Genomic DNA, 18,471 nt, shown 5'->3' with positions numbered 1-18,471 from the left:
ACCTGCAGTGCCCTTCCTTCAAAATCCAGACCCAGGCCTTTGGTCTGCCGGGGGGCCTTCCCTAATCCCGGGGGGTGCAGAATCAGCTGCTCCCTCCTCAGGGCGCTCCCAGACCAAACTTCCTCCGTGTGACACTTCGGTGGTCTCTGGTCGTGCCTGTGTCCCCCGTGATCCGCTTTCTCCCTCGTGAGAGTTTGCCCAGGTATAGTGGAAGTCACACAGATCTGCAAACGTGTGCGTTTTAATGTTAAGATAATATCTAGTACGTTGCAGGGTCCCACAGGGGACCAGTCCCAGTAGAGGAAGAGGCAAGCCCACCCCGCCTCCCCCACTGCCAGCCATCAGTCGGCACTGCAGGCCTTGGGTGGTGAGCATCTCCTGGAGGCCAGAGAGGACTCTCTGGAAGGTGCGGGGTGGTAAGCCAGGCAGCCGAAGGCAAGCACTGGGGGCGCTTAGGGTCTGCCCCGGGGGGGTCCTGGGGAACTGGAGGTTGGCACTTGCCCTCTGGGGCTTGGCCTCTGTCCCTGGCGCCCCAGCGAGCCTGTGTTGTGTGCAAACTCAGGAGCCTTTCCCTGTGAGCCAGGACATGTCACCGGTCCTGTAGGAACGAGGGAGGAGGCGTGAGGGCAGCGGGCAGCAGGTGCCCCCTGAGCACCAGGAGCAGCGGGCCCTTGAAGACAGCAGGGAGCTGTGCACGGCCCTGGTGCCCGGCAGGGAAGTGCCCTTGGGCAGAGGGAGAGACCACTGGGCGCAGGCTCCGGGCTGAGGTGGGCAAGGCTCAGAGGAAGGAGAGGACCCACGTACTTGTTGTGCAGGACAAACAGCCTTCTCGAAGGCAAGAGGGAGAGACAGAGAAGGCCAGGGAGACAGCGTGTCATTCCTGGCCCCTCCCTTGGTTCCCCATTTCCAGGCTTTCCTCGGCCCTGGGCAGGGGGGTGGGGCCCTGCAGCTTGGCTGAGCCCACAGTGTGAGGTGAGGCCCAGTGGCGCCATGCCGGGACGAGGCTACAGCAGTGATGGCTTCTGACCCGGGCCCCTCAAGACCCCGAGCAACCGCCCCAGGACTCTGTCAGGGCGTCCCCAGGAGCAGTGCGAATCACGTTTTTCCATGGCTGTGTTCTGGGCAGTGGGGTGTCCCGGGCCCCATGACTGCCCGGGCAGTGGGTCTGGACCCTTCCCTGCAGGGTCTGGACCCTTCCCTGGACACGGCCTCCTTCCCTTCTACCCACAAGAGCACAAATAAGCAGCCCGCTCCCAAACCACAACCCTTGTCCCACATGACACCGTAGCCCTAGGAGCTTCAAGCTGGTTGATGGGGGGACGGGAGCCCCGGGAGGCTGTGGGGGCAGCTCACTGCCATGGGCAGCTTGAAACAAGGCCTCCGGGACGTCTGCCCCCTCCCTGGGGCCTCCAGCGCCCACACTCACTCCACCTCCCGCTTTCGGATGGTGCGGCCGGAGGCCAGAACCTCAGCCACCTTAGACACGATGGGGTCGTAGTTCATGCTGGCTACGGAGATCACCTCGTCGCCCCTGCAGGGAGAGGTGGCCGAGCCTGAGGACTGGCCAGCAGCAGCCCCTGTCCTTGGAGACCCGGATGCAGCCGGGGCCCAGGGTTGCTCTCACTCGGGACCGGGGGAATGCTCTGACCACCTGGCACTGCCTTGGCCCAGCACAACTTCTGGTCCCGCGGGACCCCATGACGCTCCTGCCCAGTGGGGTTCAAGGCCAAGACCTGTCCTGGGACCCCACCCTCTACCTGTGTCACTGTCCTCAGTGTAAAAGTAGGCTGTCAACCCCCATCTCCAAGAGCTAACCTGAGATGAAGTGTCCACCTCCCGCGGGGCGGCTGTGCCCCACCTCTGTGCTCCTCTCCTGGCGCCTAGCTGGCCCCCTTGCCCTTCGGCCCACCGCCCGGCGAAGCTGGCTCCTCCGGAGCAACGCTTCTCCCGGCCAAGTGCCCCCTGCTTCTCATCCCCGCGGCTCTCACTTGGTGTAAAAAGCCACGAACTTGAGCTCGTCCAGATCCCCTTGGATGATGACGTCGTCGAAGCCTTCTCCATAACCTGCGGGACGGGCGGAGGGGACGTGGCTTCACCAGGTCCGCGTGCAGTACCCTTCCCACGATGCCCCCGGCGGATCTGTAAGGGTGATCTGGTCCCGCCGCCAGCGAGCTCGGGCTTCCTCCAGCAGCCGCCGTGGTCCCGCCCCCGGGATGCTCCTGGCCCCGCCCCTGGATGTTCCTAGCCCCACCCCCCGCTGCTCCTAGCCCCACCCCCAGGGTGCTCCTAACCCCGCCCCCGATGCTCCTAGCTCCGCCCCTGGGGTGCTCCGAGCCCCGCCCCCGGGATGCTCCTAACCCCGCCCCCGATGCTCCTAGCCCCGCCCCGGGGTGCTCCGAGCCCCGCCCCCGATGCTCCTAGCCCCGCCCCCGATGCTCCTAGCCCTGCCTCCGCAGCACCTGGGCCCGCCCGCGGCCAGGCTCCTTGGTACCTGCATAGCGCAGACTCTTGCCGAACATGGCGGTCCACAGGTAGGGCACCGTGCTGATCTCCGCCTCTTGTGCCAGCATGTTCTGGGCCGCCACGCGCCCTGTGGGTCCTGGGGTCGTCAGCGCTCCGCCCCGAGCCCTTGCCACCACTCTACTGCCTGCTCCCCCGCCCCGCTCTCCGGGGATCCCTGATATGTGGGGCAGGGATGGGGAGTGCCCACCCCTGCTTGCCAATGACGGGTGCAGAGGTCATGCTGGGCCCAAAGCTGGCCACTGACGTCCAGTGTCTGGACTGGGTCCGGAAGGGACCAACTTCCTGGGGCCACCTCTTCAGGTGTGACTCAGACACCTCACCAGACTGGTCAGGTCTGAGGAGGGAGGCGGGACAATGGGGCACCAGTGTCCGGGGAAGCAAGGACGACAGGTTGCTTCAAGACCCGAGACAGAAAGGGGGTGTGGCTTCCCTGTTTGATCGAGGCCCTGTCGGACCCCTGCAGTTGGATGTCTGTGACCGTCTCCTGGACCCTTCCGGTTAAACGTTAATTATATGAGCAGTTCAAAAGCTTGACGCTTTTGAACTGTGGTGTTAGAGAAAACTCTTGAGAGTCCCTTGGACTTCAAGGAGATCCAACCAGTCCATCCTAAAGATCAGTCCTGGGTGTTCATTGGAAGGACTGATGCTGAAGTTCTACAATACTTTGGCCACCAGGTGGGAAGAACTGACTCATTTGAAAAGACCCTGATGCTGGGAAAGATTGAAGGCGGGAGGAGAAGGGGATGACAAAGGATGAGATGGTTGGATGGTATCACTGACTCAATGGACATGAGTTTGAGCAAGCTCCTGTAGTTGGTGATGGACAGGGAGCTTGGCGTGCTGCAGTCCATGGGGTCACAGAGAGTCGGACACAACTGAGCGACGGAACGGAACTGATATGAGCAGTTTGTGTTCCTTCAAACCTAGCACCAACCGCAGACCTTGGACCTGAACAGAGGCTGGTACCAGGAGAGGGGCTTCAGGCTCAGATGACATGAGGGTGAAGGGAACAGAAGAGGGTGCAGGGGGTCTGGACGTCCGGCCTCTGAGAAGCTAACTGGCTGTACCTGCAGCTGAGGGGCCTGGACCAGGTGTGTGCAGTGACTGCCCAAGGGGAGGGGGAGGAGGGTTTCCAGGCCCAGCCACCCACCTCCCAGGGGCCTGCAGGCAGCAGCCAGGTTCACAGAGTCTGTCGGGTTGCCTAAAGGGGATGCAGTGGGGAGCTGGACCGGGTCCTACTAAGCTCCGCCCCCCACCCCGGGTGACTGCACGGATTTGTGAGGACTTCTGCGGAATGTGATGTCCGAGGACAACAGGAAAGGAGAGGCTGGCGCAGGGACAGTGGGGTGGGACACGGTGGCCGGCAGAACCGGGTGCCCAGAGGATGCTGGATGGGTCTAGAGAAGGAGGTAGCAGTGAGCTGGCTCCATCACCTGAGTGAGGCTGGCAGGACGGGCCACTGCAGTCCTTGAATGGCGGACCCAGGGAGCGGGACCCGAGGGCAGCAACTGAGGGGCGGGCCTGGGGGAGGCCAGGGCCCAAGGACAGCCTCCCACCCCCTGCTGCCTCTGGGCTGACGGTACCCTGGGCGTGAGCCATCTGCCAGTGGGGGATGTTCACTTTGCGGCTGTTTCTCCAGGCCAGAGGGAAGGTGACGGCGTCGCCGGCTGCAAACACGCCAGGAATGTTGGTCTGCATCATCTGTGGGGGGTGCGGGGATCATGGGTGACAGGCACCCCAAATGGGTCCTCCCCCAGCCCCACTGGCAGCTTGCCCACCTGCCCCAACGGCCCCACCTTGTTGACAGGGATGAAGCCTCGGGAGTCCAGACTGATGCCACTCTGCCTCAGGAAGCCGGTGGCAGGCACCGCGCCTGGCAGGACAGGGCCACTGTGTTCACAGCAGCCCAGCCCAGCCCATGCCGTCACAGCCCGTCCCCTCTGCGTGGACCCCCAGAGACCCCGGTGCCTCCCATCGGGCCTCACGTACCACCTCTGAGAAGCTCTCCGAGAAGCCCCTGGTGGGGGTGAGCATGCCGCACCTCCCCCCAGCCCATGCCACCTCCTCCCCCGACTGGCACTTCAGCTGGAGCAGGGGCCAGCTAGAGCCTCACCTGTGTCTGCGCAGTTACTGGGCAGGGGTCCCTAGAAGCATGCCCCGTGCCAGCCCAGGCCAAGTACCGACTCCCCAAGAGCCCTGACCGGTGGGTATGGTCAGACAGGCTGGGGGAGGGGAAGGGACTGGCCTGAGGTCAGCACTGAGCAAGAGGGAGTGACCCTGCTCCCTGCCGCCTCCCGCCCCCCACTCACCGATGCCCACCACGCAGACGTCAGCCCGTACCACCTTGCTGCTCTTCAGCACGACCTCCTTCAGCTGCGGAGAGTGGCGGGCAGGTGAGCAGCTCTGGGGCACGGGAGAGGGGGCAGAAGGGCCGGGGGTGGGGGTGGAGGAGGGCCCACCTTGCCCTCCTGGGCCCGCAGCTCTGACACCTCCGTCTGCATGTAGAACTTGACGCGGTTGTTCTCAAAACATCTGCCAGGCGGTGGGGGTGGGGCAGGGGGTGCAGGAGTGAGAGCTGAACGGGAGGGATGGGGCAGGCGGGGGCCCAGCACGGTGGGTCCCCAGGGGGGCTCACCTTCATGAGGGCGCGGCCAACGCGCTCTCCCAGGGACCTCCTGAAGGGCGTCTCCTCAAGCTCCACCACGGACACCGAGTGGGCCTTCTCGGTCAGGTAGGCGGCCACCTCCATCCCTGGGGAGGGGCAGGCTGGTACCCTGCACCGCCCCTGCCAGCGCCGCCCCGGGCTCCCCCAGCTGCTCACCCAGGAAACCGGCCCCCACGACGACGGCGTTGCGGCCCCGGGCCAGCCTCACCACGCGGTTGGCATCCTCGGGCGTCCGGATGGTGAGCACGTTCTCCACGTCTTTGCCTTTGCAGCTCAGTGTCCTGGGGCTGAGACGGGCCAGAATTGGGGGGAGGGGCGGCTCCGAGGCCACCCCTGCCGCGAGCCCCCCCCTGCCTGGCGGGGGCGGGGCCCCTCCCACCTGCTCCCGGGCGCCAGCAGCAGCTTGCTATACTCCAACTTGAAGCCGTCCTTGAACACGGCCTTCTTGCTCCTCACGTCCACTGTGACCACCTGAGACCCCCGCCGGGCAGAGCGCTGTCTCCAGGTCCTCCACCGCGCCCCGCGCCCGCCAGGCCCTCTGGGCAGCTCTACCACCCTCTGCACCTTCCTCCCGCACTGGGCCACGCCCTCCCACGCTTCAGCCCCACGTCCTCCTCAAAGCCCTCTTGCAGCCCCAGGCCCCAACCCACCACCCTGGGGCCCTGTGTGTGCTATGATCCCCCCAGCCCTGGGGCACCCCTGGGTGCCTGGGCCCTTGGGTAGGGGGGTGCAGGCCGCACCCACACCTCCAGGGGCCTCAGGCCCGCCCTCCACGGCGCCCAGGAAGCCCTCCCAGGCCTGCTCCCCCGCCTCGTCCACACCTGGGCCTCAGTGAGCACCTCGATGCCGTGGGCTCGGAAGAACTCCTTGGGCCTCAGGGCCAGCTGCTCCGGCTGTGCGTCCAGCGACTGTCGGGGACGCCAGCTTGAGATGGGGCCACGCGGCCACCGTCTCCTTGGCAGCTGAGGACCAAGGCCTGGTGGGTGCGGGGCAGCCCGGGCCACACAGAGGCTCCAGGGCGGAACTCCGCCGACCAGACCTCATGGGCACCACAGACGGGCCTGGCACGAGCAGAGAGGGTGGCCGCCCGGACCCCCGGGGGGCGGTGAGCCGGGTCCCAGGGGCCCTAACTGTGGGCAGAAGGGCGAGGGTCTGGCCCCACCCTGTGCCATTCACGCCCCGCCCAGACCCAAACACGCCCCGCCCACCTTGCTGAGCTTGGGCCGGTCGTAGGGAAGGTAGCGGTCCAGCGTGCACAGCACGATCCTGTCCGAGAAGCCCTCCTGCCGCAGTGTCTCCGCGCACACCAGGCCGGCTGCCCCTGAGCAGAGGGGACGGCGGGGGACAGGTGTCAGGAGCCCCCTCCCTAACCCACCCTGCCCCCGAGGACCCACTACCAACCTGCGCCCACAATCAGCACGTTGGTGCTGCCGCTGTGGCCGGCGCTTGGCGAGATACACGTGGCCATCACCTTGGTCCTTCGCTGCAGCTGCAAGGCCTGGGGGGCGGCCAGCAAGCTAGGGGCAGCTGGGAGTGGGGGTCACCGCCATCTCCCTGTGCCCACCCAGCGGGCCAGGCTCTCCTGCCCCAGTGGTGCCTCTGCCACACCGGGGAAGCCCTTCACCTGCCCCTGGGCTGGCCCGCCAGGCTCCCTCCCACCCCAGGGACCCAGAGGCCCTCCCGCCGTCTCTCCCTCGGCCTGAGCCCCAGCCCCATGCCCTCACCTGCTTGCTGGCCCGGACGTACACCTTCTCCTTCTCGATCTTCACCTGCAAGGGCTGTGGAGCTCAGGCCGGGGCTTTGGGGTGCTCCGGCCCCTGCACCCCCAGGGCTCACCCCACTGCACGCCTGGCCCCACCTGGAACTTGTGCAGACTGTCCAGGCCCGGGAAGTCCTCCAGGTCCCCGCTGCTGACGCTGAAGCAGGCGCCGTGCCAGGGGCAGCGGATCCGGCCACGGGACAGCACCCCTGGAGGGGGCAGGGCTGGGCCACCAGCAGGGGCCCTGCTCCAAGGGCACCACGGGCCCGTCCCCACGGCCCCGGAGCCCCCGCCAGCAGATGGGCCACCCCACCCCTGCAGGTACCCACAGCTCACCTTTCACCAGGGGCGCGCCATAGTGAGGGCACTTGTGGCCCAGGGCATGGAACTCCCCGTTGTCCTTCAGTACCAGCGCCTTCCCCCAGCCCAGCTCCACCTCCCGCATCCTGCAGGCGGGGGGCTGCCCTCAGAGGCCAGGGAGCAGCCCCCAGCCCAGCTCCACCTCCCGCATCCTGCGGGCGGGGGGCTGCCCTCAGAGGCCAGGGAGCAGCCCCCAGCCCCAGACCAGCAGCAGCCTCCAAGGCTGGGTGTGCAGCTGGTCGTGGGCCCCTTCCAGGCTGTGCCCCCACCCCGCCTCCCACGCCCTCCCAGGCCCAGCACCCACTGGCCGTTCTCCAGGTCCTTGACGTGGCAGACAGCGGCCTCCACGAAGTCCTGGGTGCCGGGGTAGGGGTGGGGGGAGGGCAGGCGCTCGTCTGCATGGAAGTGGCGGGCAGCGCCTTTGCCCTGGTAGGCCCGGGGACTGCCCTTGCCGCCGGCGGACAGCTCCTCCTTGCCCCGGTCCTTCTCGGGCAGCACCACTTCGATCTTGAGCTCCACTGCGGGCAGGGGGCGGGTTGGGGTGAGCCTGCAGCCGGGCCCATCTCTCACCCACCCCTCCAGCAGGAGGCAGAACGGAGGTGCCGGGGGGACCCTGGGCAAACTCGACGTGATGTCTCATGCGTTTTCTTCCTCACTAACAAAATGAGCCAGGGGCACCAGCAGTGCGCATTCACCCCTGAAGCGGCCCCTTCTCCAGGAACCTGCGTGCAGGTAAGAGCTCAGGGCTGGAACCCTGCTGACCCCGAGGGCGTGGCCACCACGGAGGGCGGGGGCGGCCTGAGAAACTTGGGGCGCAGCCTGGGTCAAGGTCCCTGAGTGAGTCTGGGTAACCGAGGTCTGCAGAGGTTTGAAATTTTTTCAAAATTAAAAGAAAAAAGTGTATATGCTACATAATTTCAACTGGAGATAGCTGCTCTGGCCAGCTGGAGAACCCTTCATTATTTACCAGGTGCTGGGTGCAGGGGGCCTTGGGGATGGACCCCACCCAGGCAGTGCATGCGGAGGGCACAAGGCGTACCCCCTTCCAGTGGGGCCGACTGGGAGGGGGCACTTAGGGAGATTATCACTTTCTTTATACTTCTCCGCATTTTCCAAATTCCCCACCATGAGCCTCCGGTATTTTTCTAATTAGAAGGGAACAATAAACAGAATTTTCAGCAGTGATAATCCAGTCTCCTGGCCTGCGGCTGCAGGGAGCAAAGCTCAGCACAGGGCGCTGAGCCCTGGCACAGCGTGGGCGCCCCTCCCTCCAACCCTGGGCCCCTGAGCCCCCAGGCCCTTCCCCCGCAGACCTGACCTCCGGAAAGAAAGAGCCCAGCTGGCTCCTTGGGGCCTTAGCCTGAGCGGCGGCCCCCTTGGCCAGGGCCCTTGTCCGTTCCTGGCACAGCTCACCCCTGCCCGTCCTCCTAGACACAGCCCAGGGGTCGCCTCCACTGGCCACCCCCCCTCATGCTGCCCTAACCCCCCAGCCCTCCATCCCAGCGCCCGCCCCACCCCCCACCCAAGGTGCAGTCAGGGCTGAACGTGGTCCCCTGGTTCCAGGGGCGGGAAGGGCCCACGCACATATCGCACTGACGCTGTTGTGTCAGGTGGGAGCCTCTGGGTGGGCTGGGTTTTTGCCTTCACTTTCCACACTTGATGTAACGGCGATAGAATGTTTTCAGAAGAATTAAAAAGAAAAGCACTCTGGATTCAGCTGACACCAGTTACTGGACTGCAGAGACCAGAGCTCACAGGAGCAGCCTGGCGTGCCCGGGGGACAGCCAAGCCCCGCTGCTCCGTCCCCCGTCCTCCAGCAGAAGGCCCAAGGCGCTCGTGATGCAGCCTAACGGAACGGCATGAAGGCAGGAGCCGTGGGGCACCCTTAGCCCTTTTCAGCGCATGCCTTCATTGTAAAACGGAAAGAAGAGAGCTGGCCTCCTTGGGGGCAGTGCAGCTGAAGGAAATAATACAGCAGCTGAGAGCAGATGCCCAGTGGGTGAAGCTGGTTAGCAGCTCTGAGCCTCCTGGTGGCGACAGCAAAGAGGGAAAGCCTTTGAGTAGCACTGCTGCTGCTGCTAAGTCGCTTCAGTCCCTGATAACAGGAAGGTGACCAGGGACCTCCCTGGGGGTACAGTGGATAAGAATCTGCCTGCCAATGCAGGGGATATGGGTTTTACCCCTGGGAAGATTCCACATACTACAGAGCAAGTAAGCCCTGCACCACAGCTCCCGAGCCTGTGCACCCAAACTCCTGAAGCCCCCGGGCCTGGAGCCTGTGCTCTGCAAGGAGAAGCCCACGCACCGCAGGGAGGGCGGAGCGTGCTGGCTGCAGCTCGAGAAAGCCCGCGCAGAGCAACGAAGACGGGTGTAACGACAGCAACGACAAAGGCGGGCGGCCAGACGCCTGGAGACCTGCACTTCCTCCCAAGTTCTGAGCTCAGAGAGGACGGGCTTGGAGCGCTTCCTGAGAAACACGGGCCCCTGGAGCCCGCGATGTGTTGTGACGTGTGCTCCGAACCACAGGGCCCGGGAGGTGGAAAGGGAGGACTGCACACAAGCCTCCTGTGCTCCCTCTGGTCTCCCTGTGGGCTGGGGACCCCCAGAGAACTCTCCTGGCCCGAACGCGCTCACTCCCACGCGCTGAAACTCCCGAGCCTCAACCCCACACCTGCCCCGAGTGGGCGCCGGGGCCCTGAGCTCCTGGCCACCTGCCACAGCCCACAGGGAGCCCAGCCCTCACAGAGGAGAGGACAGCATTCTGCGAGGGCCTCCTGGATGCCGGCCCCATGCCAAGCGCACCACCCCGAGCGGGGGCACAGTGACTGGGCCCGTTTCACAGTGAGAACGCAGAGGCTCGGAGGGGTGACGTCGCCTGCCTGAGGCCACACAGTCGGGGCAGGCTCCGGATGTGAGCTCGAGAGCACGGCCCCTGGTGCGGTGAGAGTGACCCGTCCCTGTCCTGGGGGTCCTGGGGCTGGAGCTCTGCGAGGCCCCCTTTGCCAGGGCGTCCAGCCAGCCAGCACCCCAGGGCCCACTACCGACGGGTGGGAGCCGCGATCGAGACAGTTATGTCTTTCGCCCGAGGGCTGGGTTTCCTCAGCTCGGGAGCAGGGGGCCCTCTGCCGGCCTGGCACCCCCTTGCCTCCAGGTTCCTCCTCAGGCCCAGGGAGAGGAGAAAAGGCTTGCGGGCTTTCAGGTTGTGGAGCCATGGGCTATCAGGTAAGGGCAGCTGGGCGAGCGGGCAGGGGCGGAAGTGCTTGGGCCAGGCAGGGTGGGGATGTCCTCCACCAGAGGGGAGTGTGTCCAGAGAAGCCTAGGAGGCAGCCCAAGGTCACACAGTGGTCAGAAGAGATGGCAGGGCTGGACCTGTCCACTCCACCTCTGAGTGGTCTTGAGAGCTCAGGCTTTTTTTTTTGGGGGGGTGGGTGAGGCTCAGAGAGGTTGCTCGCATGCCCTGGATCACACGGTGGCCGGGGTCTCCCCAGAGCCCCCTTCCTCAGCTCTGAGGGGGATAGGCCCCCCAGCCCCCGGCAGCAGGAGGAAGCCTCCCCTCCCCTTTCTGAGAAAGGCACCGCTGTTGTTCCCACCTCCAGCACCCCGAGGCCCAGATAAAGAGGGCTCCAGCCACCCCCCTGCCCGCAGCGTTAGCATTCGGCTGCCTCTGGGTCTGACCTACTTCGGAGGCAGAGGGGGAGGGACGGAGGGAGGCGAGAAGGGAACAGGTACCTGGCTTGGGCTTGGAGAAGCAGCCGCCCATGGCGCGGGGCCTGCGGGCGGGAGGGCGCGCTGAGTGGCAGCCGTGGGAGGCCTAGGATGCCCCCTGGGGGGGTGGGCCCCCCGCGGCTCTCAGAGGTGCTGGCGCTGCCATCCCAGCGGGAGCTGCCTCTGGGACCTGTGGGGAGAAGGGCAGCTTTGATGAGGCTGTGGGTAGAGACACAGAGAGACGGAGCCGGGGGCTTCGGAAAGGGGCCGCGCTGGGGCCGGGTCCCCGAGGCGTCATGGACCGCGCCTCCCTTCCGGCCCCCCAGGCTCAGCACCCTCACTCTCCTCCCCTCTGGCTTGCCCCCCCCTTAGGGGGCCCTCCCTTAGGTCCAGGAAACCCCCGATTTCTGCGGCCCTCGGGAGTGCTAACCGCCCGAGAGCCCTGGGGCCCTCCATTCTCCAGGGCGGCCACTGTGCCTGGGGTCAGACCCGGGTCACCTTGACAGATCAGAGCTTCTCATCCTGGAGGTCCTCCCTTCTCCTCCTAGGTGGGGGGTGCATTTAGCGCTCCCTGGCCCTGCCCGAACCTCGGCGGGCAGCCCCGGTACCCACCTCCTCCAAGGGCAGCTGCTGCCTCCCGTCCCGGTGCCAGAGTGGACCGGACCGAGGCCGCCCATCTGGGAAGGCAGGGCCAGGGCAGGGGTCCAGGAGGCGGCCCAGCGTCCACCCCTCCCCCTGTGCGCCGTGGCCAGGAGGGCCGGGGGCGGGGCCGGGGGCAGGCCAGCGGTCCCCAGGGAAACCCAGCTCTCTGTGAACAGAAGTGGGCTGCCCGCCCGGGCCCCACGGAGTAGGGGGAACGGAGGCCAGGCACACCGCCCCACTTCCGCCCCCCTCCCCCGCTCTTTGCCAAAGCGTCTGATGTCGGGGTTCTGCCCAAAAGCAGATGGAAACACGGGAGGGGGCCAAGGGCTTGCCAGGGTCCAGCAGCAGGTAGGGGCATCCGGGTGGCCTCCCACCTAGTGACTCCAAGACAGACAGAAACCCAGGAAGGCCCTGTGTCGCCCTGCAAGCTGCGGGGCTGGGGATGGGTCACCCCATCCTCCAGGGAGCTCCCAGGACCACATGTGGGCCGCCTGGAGCATGCAGCTTAACACGCTGGACTCGGAGGGCCCAGGACGGAGCTGTGGCTGCTTTGTCTACACTGGGCTCCCCACTCTTATCCCCCCAGAAGTTCTTCCTGGAGTTTAAAGCAGCTGAGGTCTACTTGGTCTGGTTCAGATTCCAGCGAGGGCCCCGGAGGGCCCCTGAGCGCAAGAGGCCTGGGAACTGCAGGGAGTCTGGGGGGGACCGTCTACTGCCTGGCACCCGTCTCACCGCCCTGGCGGGCTGTCACGGGAGAGGTGGCACCTGAAGGCCATGCGGGCACACCCTTGCTCTTTCCCCCACTCACTGCCAAGGCAGGTCGGTAAGACGGGGCCTCTACCCGCCCCACCTGCCCCTCCCTGGGCACACGGGTGCCCCTCCCCGGGCCCTGGCTCAGCCCTGCCCACCTCCCTCCTGCCTGACCTCCGGCCTTGTCTGCTGGGCCACAGACACCCCAGAAGAGGGGTGACCTCAACTTGCCACCAGGTGCCTGTCGAGGCTGTCCCCTCCTTCCCAGGTGCCCAGATGTCCAGACCCCCGGGATCTTGGGCCTGGAAAAAGATTTGCTGGGGACAGAAACCTCCCCAGAGCTACTATGTGCCGGGCTAGCATGGAGCCCCCCCGCCCCCGCGGGTCCAGACACCCCCACCAAGCAAAGGCCCTTGGCAGGACAAACCAAGAGGGCACCCCGAATCTTGGCAGAGTGCCGTCCATGTCCACAAACTGCCCAAACTGCAAACGGTTCTAACAGTCCCAGAGGGCTAACCCCCTGCAGACCCACGTGTGTCCCCAGAACAGCCCCAGGGCCCTGATCCCCACTCCTCCGGCCGGTTCTTCAGTGGGGGTCCCCTGGGCCCTTCCCACACCCACCCCGAGGGCCCCCCGGCCCCATCCCAGCCGCTGGCTTCGTTTTCTGGGACAGCGTCTGAGCTCCGCCTCCGGCCCTCGAGGTGGGGGAGCGCTGTGGCCGCATCTCCCCTCCACGTGCAGCGCGTCCCCCGGGGAAGGCCCTTCCAGCCTCCCTCCAGGACCCCCACCGGCCCGGGAAGGGGATCAGCACACATAGGGGCCCCCGCGGACGCCAACGGGCGGCGAGTCACGGGAGCGGAGGCCGAGGAGAGGGGGTCGCCCCGCCCCGCCGCCCCCTCCACGGCGCCGCCCCCAGCCCCGCGGGCTCACCTGCGTTCCGCGCCTGCCTGAGCCTCCCGGGCGGGCGGGCGGGGCCGGCGCTGCGGCGACACTGCGGCCGGAGCCGGGAGCCAGCGCCGGCTGGCGCCGCGCAAGTGGGGCGGCCCGGGGCAGGCCGCGGGGGCCTCGGCCCCGGACGCCGGCGGGGTCTGGGGCCCTGGCATCCTGGCGACCCCCTGGGACTCCAGGCTGGCGGCAGGCCGGCCCTCTTTCCTTTCCTTTCTTTCCTAAGTCTTGGAACCAGGGGCTTCTGGCAACGTGGGGGCAGAGGAACCTCCCGCAGAAAGCTCCCGAAGCGAGCCCAACTGACCCCGACACCTGGAAGGCTTTGGGGGCTCAGCTCCGTCCCTCCCCCGCTCTCCCCACACACGACTCCTTCCACTTTGTATTTTATGACGGTGTCTCTCTCCCAACTTCCCTTACGCCTGGAGAGCTGCCCGGGTCCCTATAAATCGTGGGGCACCCTGGTTGTGTGTCGCGTCCCCTCCTCCAGGTAGCCCTCCCTGGGCAGCCTCTCTCCCCTAGCCTGGAGGTGCTGTTCCTGCTCCGGGGCCCTCCCAGAGTTTCCAGGTGCTGACCGTCCAGCCTGTGCTGTGATCGGGTAAAGCTGGGGCTCAGCAAACCTGTCACTCAGCCCAGCGCCTCCTGGGCCCGCTGGCGTTGAGCCCTCTTATTTGCCACCTCCCCCGTTTCTGGGCCTCCCTCCCCGCCGGCTGGGGTGCCTGGCTGACCAGCCTCTGAGGAGGCCCCTCCTTATGTCTCAGGCAGACACCCGGGGGGCAGGCCTATCTCCCCACATTTTACAGATGCGGGAGCTGGGGGAGGCACCCGCGGGCAGGGGCAGGGCCTGCGAGGGTCACTTCTGCGGGCAGGTGTGGGGCCAGGGGCTGCAGGGGGCAGGGGATCCCCCGTTCCACCCCTCCCTGCTCCTGCCGCAGGAGGGGCCCCGACACGGGTGCTGCTTGGCGGGGTGCCCTGGGCCTCCATCCAGCCTGCCCCGACTGCACCCAGGACTGACCTTGTGGCCCATCCCCCGCGCCCCCGGCTCCCCAGCCGGGAAGACACTGCGCCCCGTGGGAGGACAGCGGCTGTGGCTTCGCGGCTGTGCTTCACCCTCCACGCAGCCCGAGGGAGGTTCTCTGTCGTCTCCATTTTACAGATGAGAGCCAAGGCTCAGGGGATTGGGGGCCCCCCAGAGCCAGGCTGCTGGTGAGGGGCGGGTCCTGGCTGGGCTGACAACGCGGAGCAGAATGGGGGCGTCTCCGGTGCAGGGCCCCCATCTGTCTGTGATCTCTGAGTCAGTGAGCCCTCTGTGCCCCAGGTCCCCCAGGAATCTGGGGGGACAGCAGACAGGTGAGGCCTGGGAGGCGGCGGTGCTCAGGGTGGGGCTGGGAGCTGCGAGGAGGCTGAGGACGACGGGGGGGCGATGCCCTGACGTGGGGCAGCAAAGGCGGAGACGGAAGGCAGGCGGGTGGGCAGCCTCCGTGACGGCCCCGGCTGAGGTGGTGCGCGTGGACGTGGGGGTCCTCGGGCCACCCGAGGTCCTCACCTTGCCCCGAGAGGAGATTCGTCCCGGTGGCCTGGACGGCACCCAACGAGGCCCCAGCAGCGAGTGGGGGCTGCCCAACGAGCTGCGGGTGAAGGGGAGCCGGGAGGCGCCTGGCCTCGCCAAGCCAGCAGCAAAGTGAGGGCGCGGCGCCCCCTGGAGGGCGGCCCGAATCCCGCAGCGCCCTCCCTGGGCCTTGGGTTCTGACGGCAGAGTGGACTCTTGCCGGGGACCTAAGGCCAGCCGGGGAGACCTCCATGTGCCTACCTGGCCCCCTGGTAACATGGGGAGGGGGCTGTTACAGCACAGCCAAGATCCGAGCTGCGGCCGGCTGTGTGAGGGACAAGAAACAGGCGGGCCTGGCGCCCCCGGCTACTTATTCTCACGGAGGCAGAGGCTTGGGGACCCCCAGGCTGGGGGACCTGGGCCGAGCCCACCCCGGCCTCACTCTGAGCCCCTGGCTTGCTCGGGTTGCTGCAGCCCGGCCCCCCTCCCCGCACTGCCGGTCAGTCCACACAGCCCGAGTTCCACAGCCCCCAGGGCTCCCCAACCCCGTGGGGCCAGCGGCCCCCCGGCCCCGGCGCGCCCCACGCTGCTGCTGCTGCGCGCTGCCGTCTCCAGGCCCAGTGGTGACCAGCTCTGATTCCAGTGCCCAGGGAACTTTATGTTTTTTTCATTTTTGTCTTCCAAGATGTTTTCTATTTGTAAATTAAAATAATTTCAAAATAGAAAAAAAAAAACCCTCCAACAAACAAAACAGCACTGACAACAACTCCCACACCTGAGACGTCCAGACAGACCAGTACAAACCGCTTCCGCTCAGCTCAGGCGCTCAGCCGTGTCCCCCTGTGACCCCACGGACCGCAGCACGCCAGGCCTCCCTGTCTGTCACCGACTCCCGGAGCTTACTCACACGCACGTCAATTGAGTCGGTGATGCCATCCAGCCATCTCATCCTCTGTCGTCCCCTTCTCCTCCCGCCTTCAATCTTCCTCAGCATCACGGTCTTTTCAAATGAGCTCTTTGCATCAAGTGGCCAAAGTATTGGAGTTTCAGCTTCAGCATGAGTCCTTTCAATGAATATTCAGGACTGATTTCCTTTGGGATGGACTGGTTGGATCTCCTTGCAGTCCAAGGGACTCAAGTCTTCTCCAACACCACAGTTCAAAAGCATCAATTCTTCGGTGCTCAGCTTTCTTTGCAGTCCAACTCTCATCCATAAATTACTGGGAACACCATAGCTCTGATTAGACAGACCTCTGTTGGCAAAAGTAATGTCTGCTTTTTAATATGCTGTCTAGGTTGGTCATAACTTTTCTTAACTTTTCTTACAAGGAGCAAGCGTCTTCTTAATTTCATGGTTGCAATCACCATCTGCAATGATTTTGGAGCCCCCCCCAAAATTAAGTCTGTCACTGTTTCCACTGTTTCCCCATCTATTTGCCATGAAGTGATGGGACCAGATGCCATGATCTTAGTTTTCTGAATGTATATTTACTGTTCAGCAACAAGGCAGGTGTCTACAGACTTGTAAAATGTGTTTTCACACACATCGCTGGAGAAAGTGTAAATTGAGGCAATCCTTATACTCCGCTCAGAGGAGCCGCTTCACCGGGTCTGACAGCTGGAGACTGGAAAGGCCCTGCACGCCCACCGTGACGGTGGCTCCCCCAGTGCCAACACGCCCACCTCGTGGGCCACAACACAGCGATGGGAGAAGAGGCGTGCTTCTGAGTCACAGCCTCTGATAGGACAGACCGAGGTCTACGCTGTCTCTCCGTAGAGAAGACATGGGGAAGTCCTTACAGAGCTGGCTGCCCGAATGTTCTGCACCTCCGGAGAGATCCGCAGTAAACAGGCAACAGGGAGACGGCGTGTGCGTCCACCAGGGTGGGACCCCTGCTGACCTCAGCACCAAACCCCAGCTCCACCAGCTCCTCCCGGGCAGACCACCCCCTTCACGGGCTGGTCTCAGGCATTGGGCAGCTGTGGGTTCCCACCCCCCTCGGACCGCTGAGGTTCCCCAGTGGGCCCCCACCCGCTTCAGTGCCAGGCGGCAGGGGTACAGCCTGCCTTGGGCTCTGAGCCCAGGAGCCTAGGGCGCTGGTCTGATGGTGTCCCCGGGGCAGCAGGCATGGGTGAGGATGCCCCCGATTTCTGCAGCCCGTTTGGACACGGGCCTCACCCTCCTGCCAGGAAGCCTTAAGCAGGGCCAGGAGTCAGAGCCGTCGTGGGGTGCCAGGACCCAGGCCCTGACACCTGCCAACTTGCCAAGAGTTCCTGCCACGGGGGAACCCAGCCCTGCGCTGCGGAGCAGTATGTGCCCTCTGAAGCTCCAAGGACTTGACAGGCGTCTCCGAGGCCTGCCGCCTTCTGGGACCGGAGCCGTGCCCGGGGGAGGGGTCCTGGAGGCAGCGCGGGATGGCCGGGATCCCCCGCTGGTGGAGGCCCCTTTCTAGAGGCTTTTCCACGACACTGGGCCCTCCTGACACACACGTAGGTGCAGGGATGGCACTTGTGGGGGGCCGCAGGGCGTCAGGAGGTGGCCCCCCGAACCCCAGCTGGAGGCCAGGCAGGCAGGCGGGTCCCTGCCCTGCCCTGGGACGCGCCGACGTGCTCAGCCCAGGCTCCCGGGGGTGCCAGGCCTGGAACTTCCGCCCCCTCTCCCCCCACAGGGTCGGGGCCGCAGGGCTGGGCGCCCAGAGCAAGCAGCAGGTGTCGCCGCAGGTGCGGGCGTGCTGGGGGGGCGCCTCCCGGCAGCGCCGACGACACACGGACACAGAGCGACTGCCACCACCGGGGGTGCACGTTTATTGAGACAATGCACAGACAGGCCACGCAGACAGGGTCTGAGGCTGGACCAGCAACGCAACGTGCAACACAAGAACAAGGCACTGATCTGTCAAGAAAAGACACTCCATGTATTCTAAGAATATAAGTCATTTAATACTGTTAATTTTATAGCACAAAATAAAACAAGCTATGATCCCCAAAAATAATTTTAAAAGCTTACACAGAAAATATTATTGCCTGAAGTTTCTGGTCTTTAAGTTACAGGTCAAAGAGTCTGTGTTGTGTGGCTGTCTCTTTAAAACACACAGTGAAGGCTGGCGAGAAGCGAGGCCACCGTTCCTCCTGCAGAGACCCAGCCTGGCTCTGAGGATGCCCCTAGGCCGCGGGCCTCCGCCCCAGCACTGGTGGCCGGGGGGAGCTTGGGGGTGTCTCCGGCTCCGTGTGAGAGCACTCAGGACTCACTCATTTTAAGAGGTTAATGAACACAATATTAAAGGATTAAATTATAAACCCCTGGCACGACAGCATCCCTTTTCCAAGTGAGATGTTCACGCCCTCTGAGCACACAGCCCAAGCACGTGGCTTCAGTCTCGGCTGCCGGCGTGTAAACGGCTGGAGGAGCAAGTCCGCGGGTCAGGCGCTTGGGGCAGCTGCTGCCCCGCCAGGCCCGGCCGCAGGGCCCCGTCCGTGGCTGTCTCCGGGCAGAGCAGGCAAGAGTCACAGGGAGACCCCGTCCCCAGGCGAGTTCAGGGTCACACCGCCAGTGCCTCCAGCACACGCTCTGCTCTC

The 18,471-nt window shown here is 65.2% G+C and overlaps 1 protein-coding gene across 4 annotated transcripts; it reads right to left on the bottom strand.

The window, feature by feature from the left end:
- Positions 1 to 225: 225 nt before the first annotated feature.
- AIFM3 (AIF family member 3) lies at positions 226 to 12,507 on the bottom strand. Of its 4 annotated transcripts, XM_070475736.1 has the most exons (20): positions 11,511 to 11,603; positions 11,037 to 11,202; positions 7,612 to 7,825; positions 7,284 to 7,393; positions 7,047 to 7,156; positions 6,913 to 6,957; positions 6,590 to 6,686; positions 6,397 to 6,509; positions 6,010 to 6,096; positions 5,568 to 5,659; positions 5,345 to 5,475; positions 5,136 to 5,274; positions 4,983 to 5,055; positions 4,833 to 4,896; positions 4,320 to 4,396; positions 4,107 to 4,224; positions 2,492 to 2,590; positions 1,989 to 2,064; positions 1,427 to 1,531; positions 226 to 598 (listed from the first exon to the last, which is right to left on the bottom strand). In XM_070475736.1, the coding sequence occupies exons 2-20, from the start codon at positions 11,065 to 11,067 to the stop codon at positions 559 to 561; spliced, it is 1,821 nt and encodes a 606-aa protein (XP_070331837.1). In that variant the 5' UTR covers positions 11,068 to 11,202; positions 11,511 to 11,603; the 3' UTR covers positions 226 to 558. The 4 variants fall into 4 exon arrangements, 2 of the variants coding, with proteins under 2 accessions (XP_070331837.1, XP_070331836.1); XR_011490815.1 differs by lacking the exons at positions 226 to 598; positions 1,427 to 1,531; positions 1,989 to 2,064; ... (1 more) ...; positions 4,107 to 4,224; positions 11,511 to 11,603 and adding an exon at positions 11,625 to 12,504 and having other exon boundaries at positions 4,373 to 4,396; positions 4,983 to 5,274; positions 6,010 to 6,150; positions 7,047 to 7,104; XR_011490816.1 differs by lacking the exons at positions 226 to 598; positions 1,427 to 1,531; positions 1,989 to 2,064; ... (1 more) ...; positions 4,107 to 4,224; positions 11,511 to 11,603 and adding an exon at positions 11,625 to 12,501 and having other exon boundaries at positions 4,373 to 4,396; positions 4,983 to 5,274; positions 7,047 to 7,104.
- Positions 12,508 to 18,471: the final 5,964 nt, after the last annotated feature.

Source organism: Odocoileus virginianus, chromosome 12 (genome assembly GCF_023699985.2).
Source record: "Odocoileus virginianus isolate 20LAN1187 ecotype Illinois chromosome 12, Ovbor_1.2, whole genome shotgun sequence".
Classification (NCBI taxonomy): Eukaryota; Metazoa; Chordata; class Mammalia; order Artiodactyla; family Cervidae; genus Odocoileus; species Odocoileus virginianus.
This window is presented reverse-complemented; position numbering and strand designations above follow the sequence as displayed.

Bases quoted from the DNA above. Each gene is read 5' to 3' on its own strand.
- AIFM3 (XM_070475736.1), bottom strand. From the start codon at position 11,067: ATGGGCGGCTGCTTCTCCAAGCCCAAGCCAG. The intron at 4,397-4,832 runs GTGAGTGGGGGG...CTGTCCTGCCAG, and splicing joins CGTCTGCGTGGTGGGCATCG to GCGCGGTGCCTGCCACCGGC. The intron at 4,225-4,319 runs GTGGGGCCGTTG...CACCCCCCACAG, and splicing joins GCTTCATCCCTGTCAACAAG to ATGATGCAGACCAACATTCC.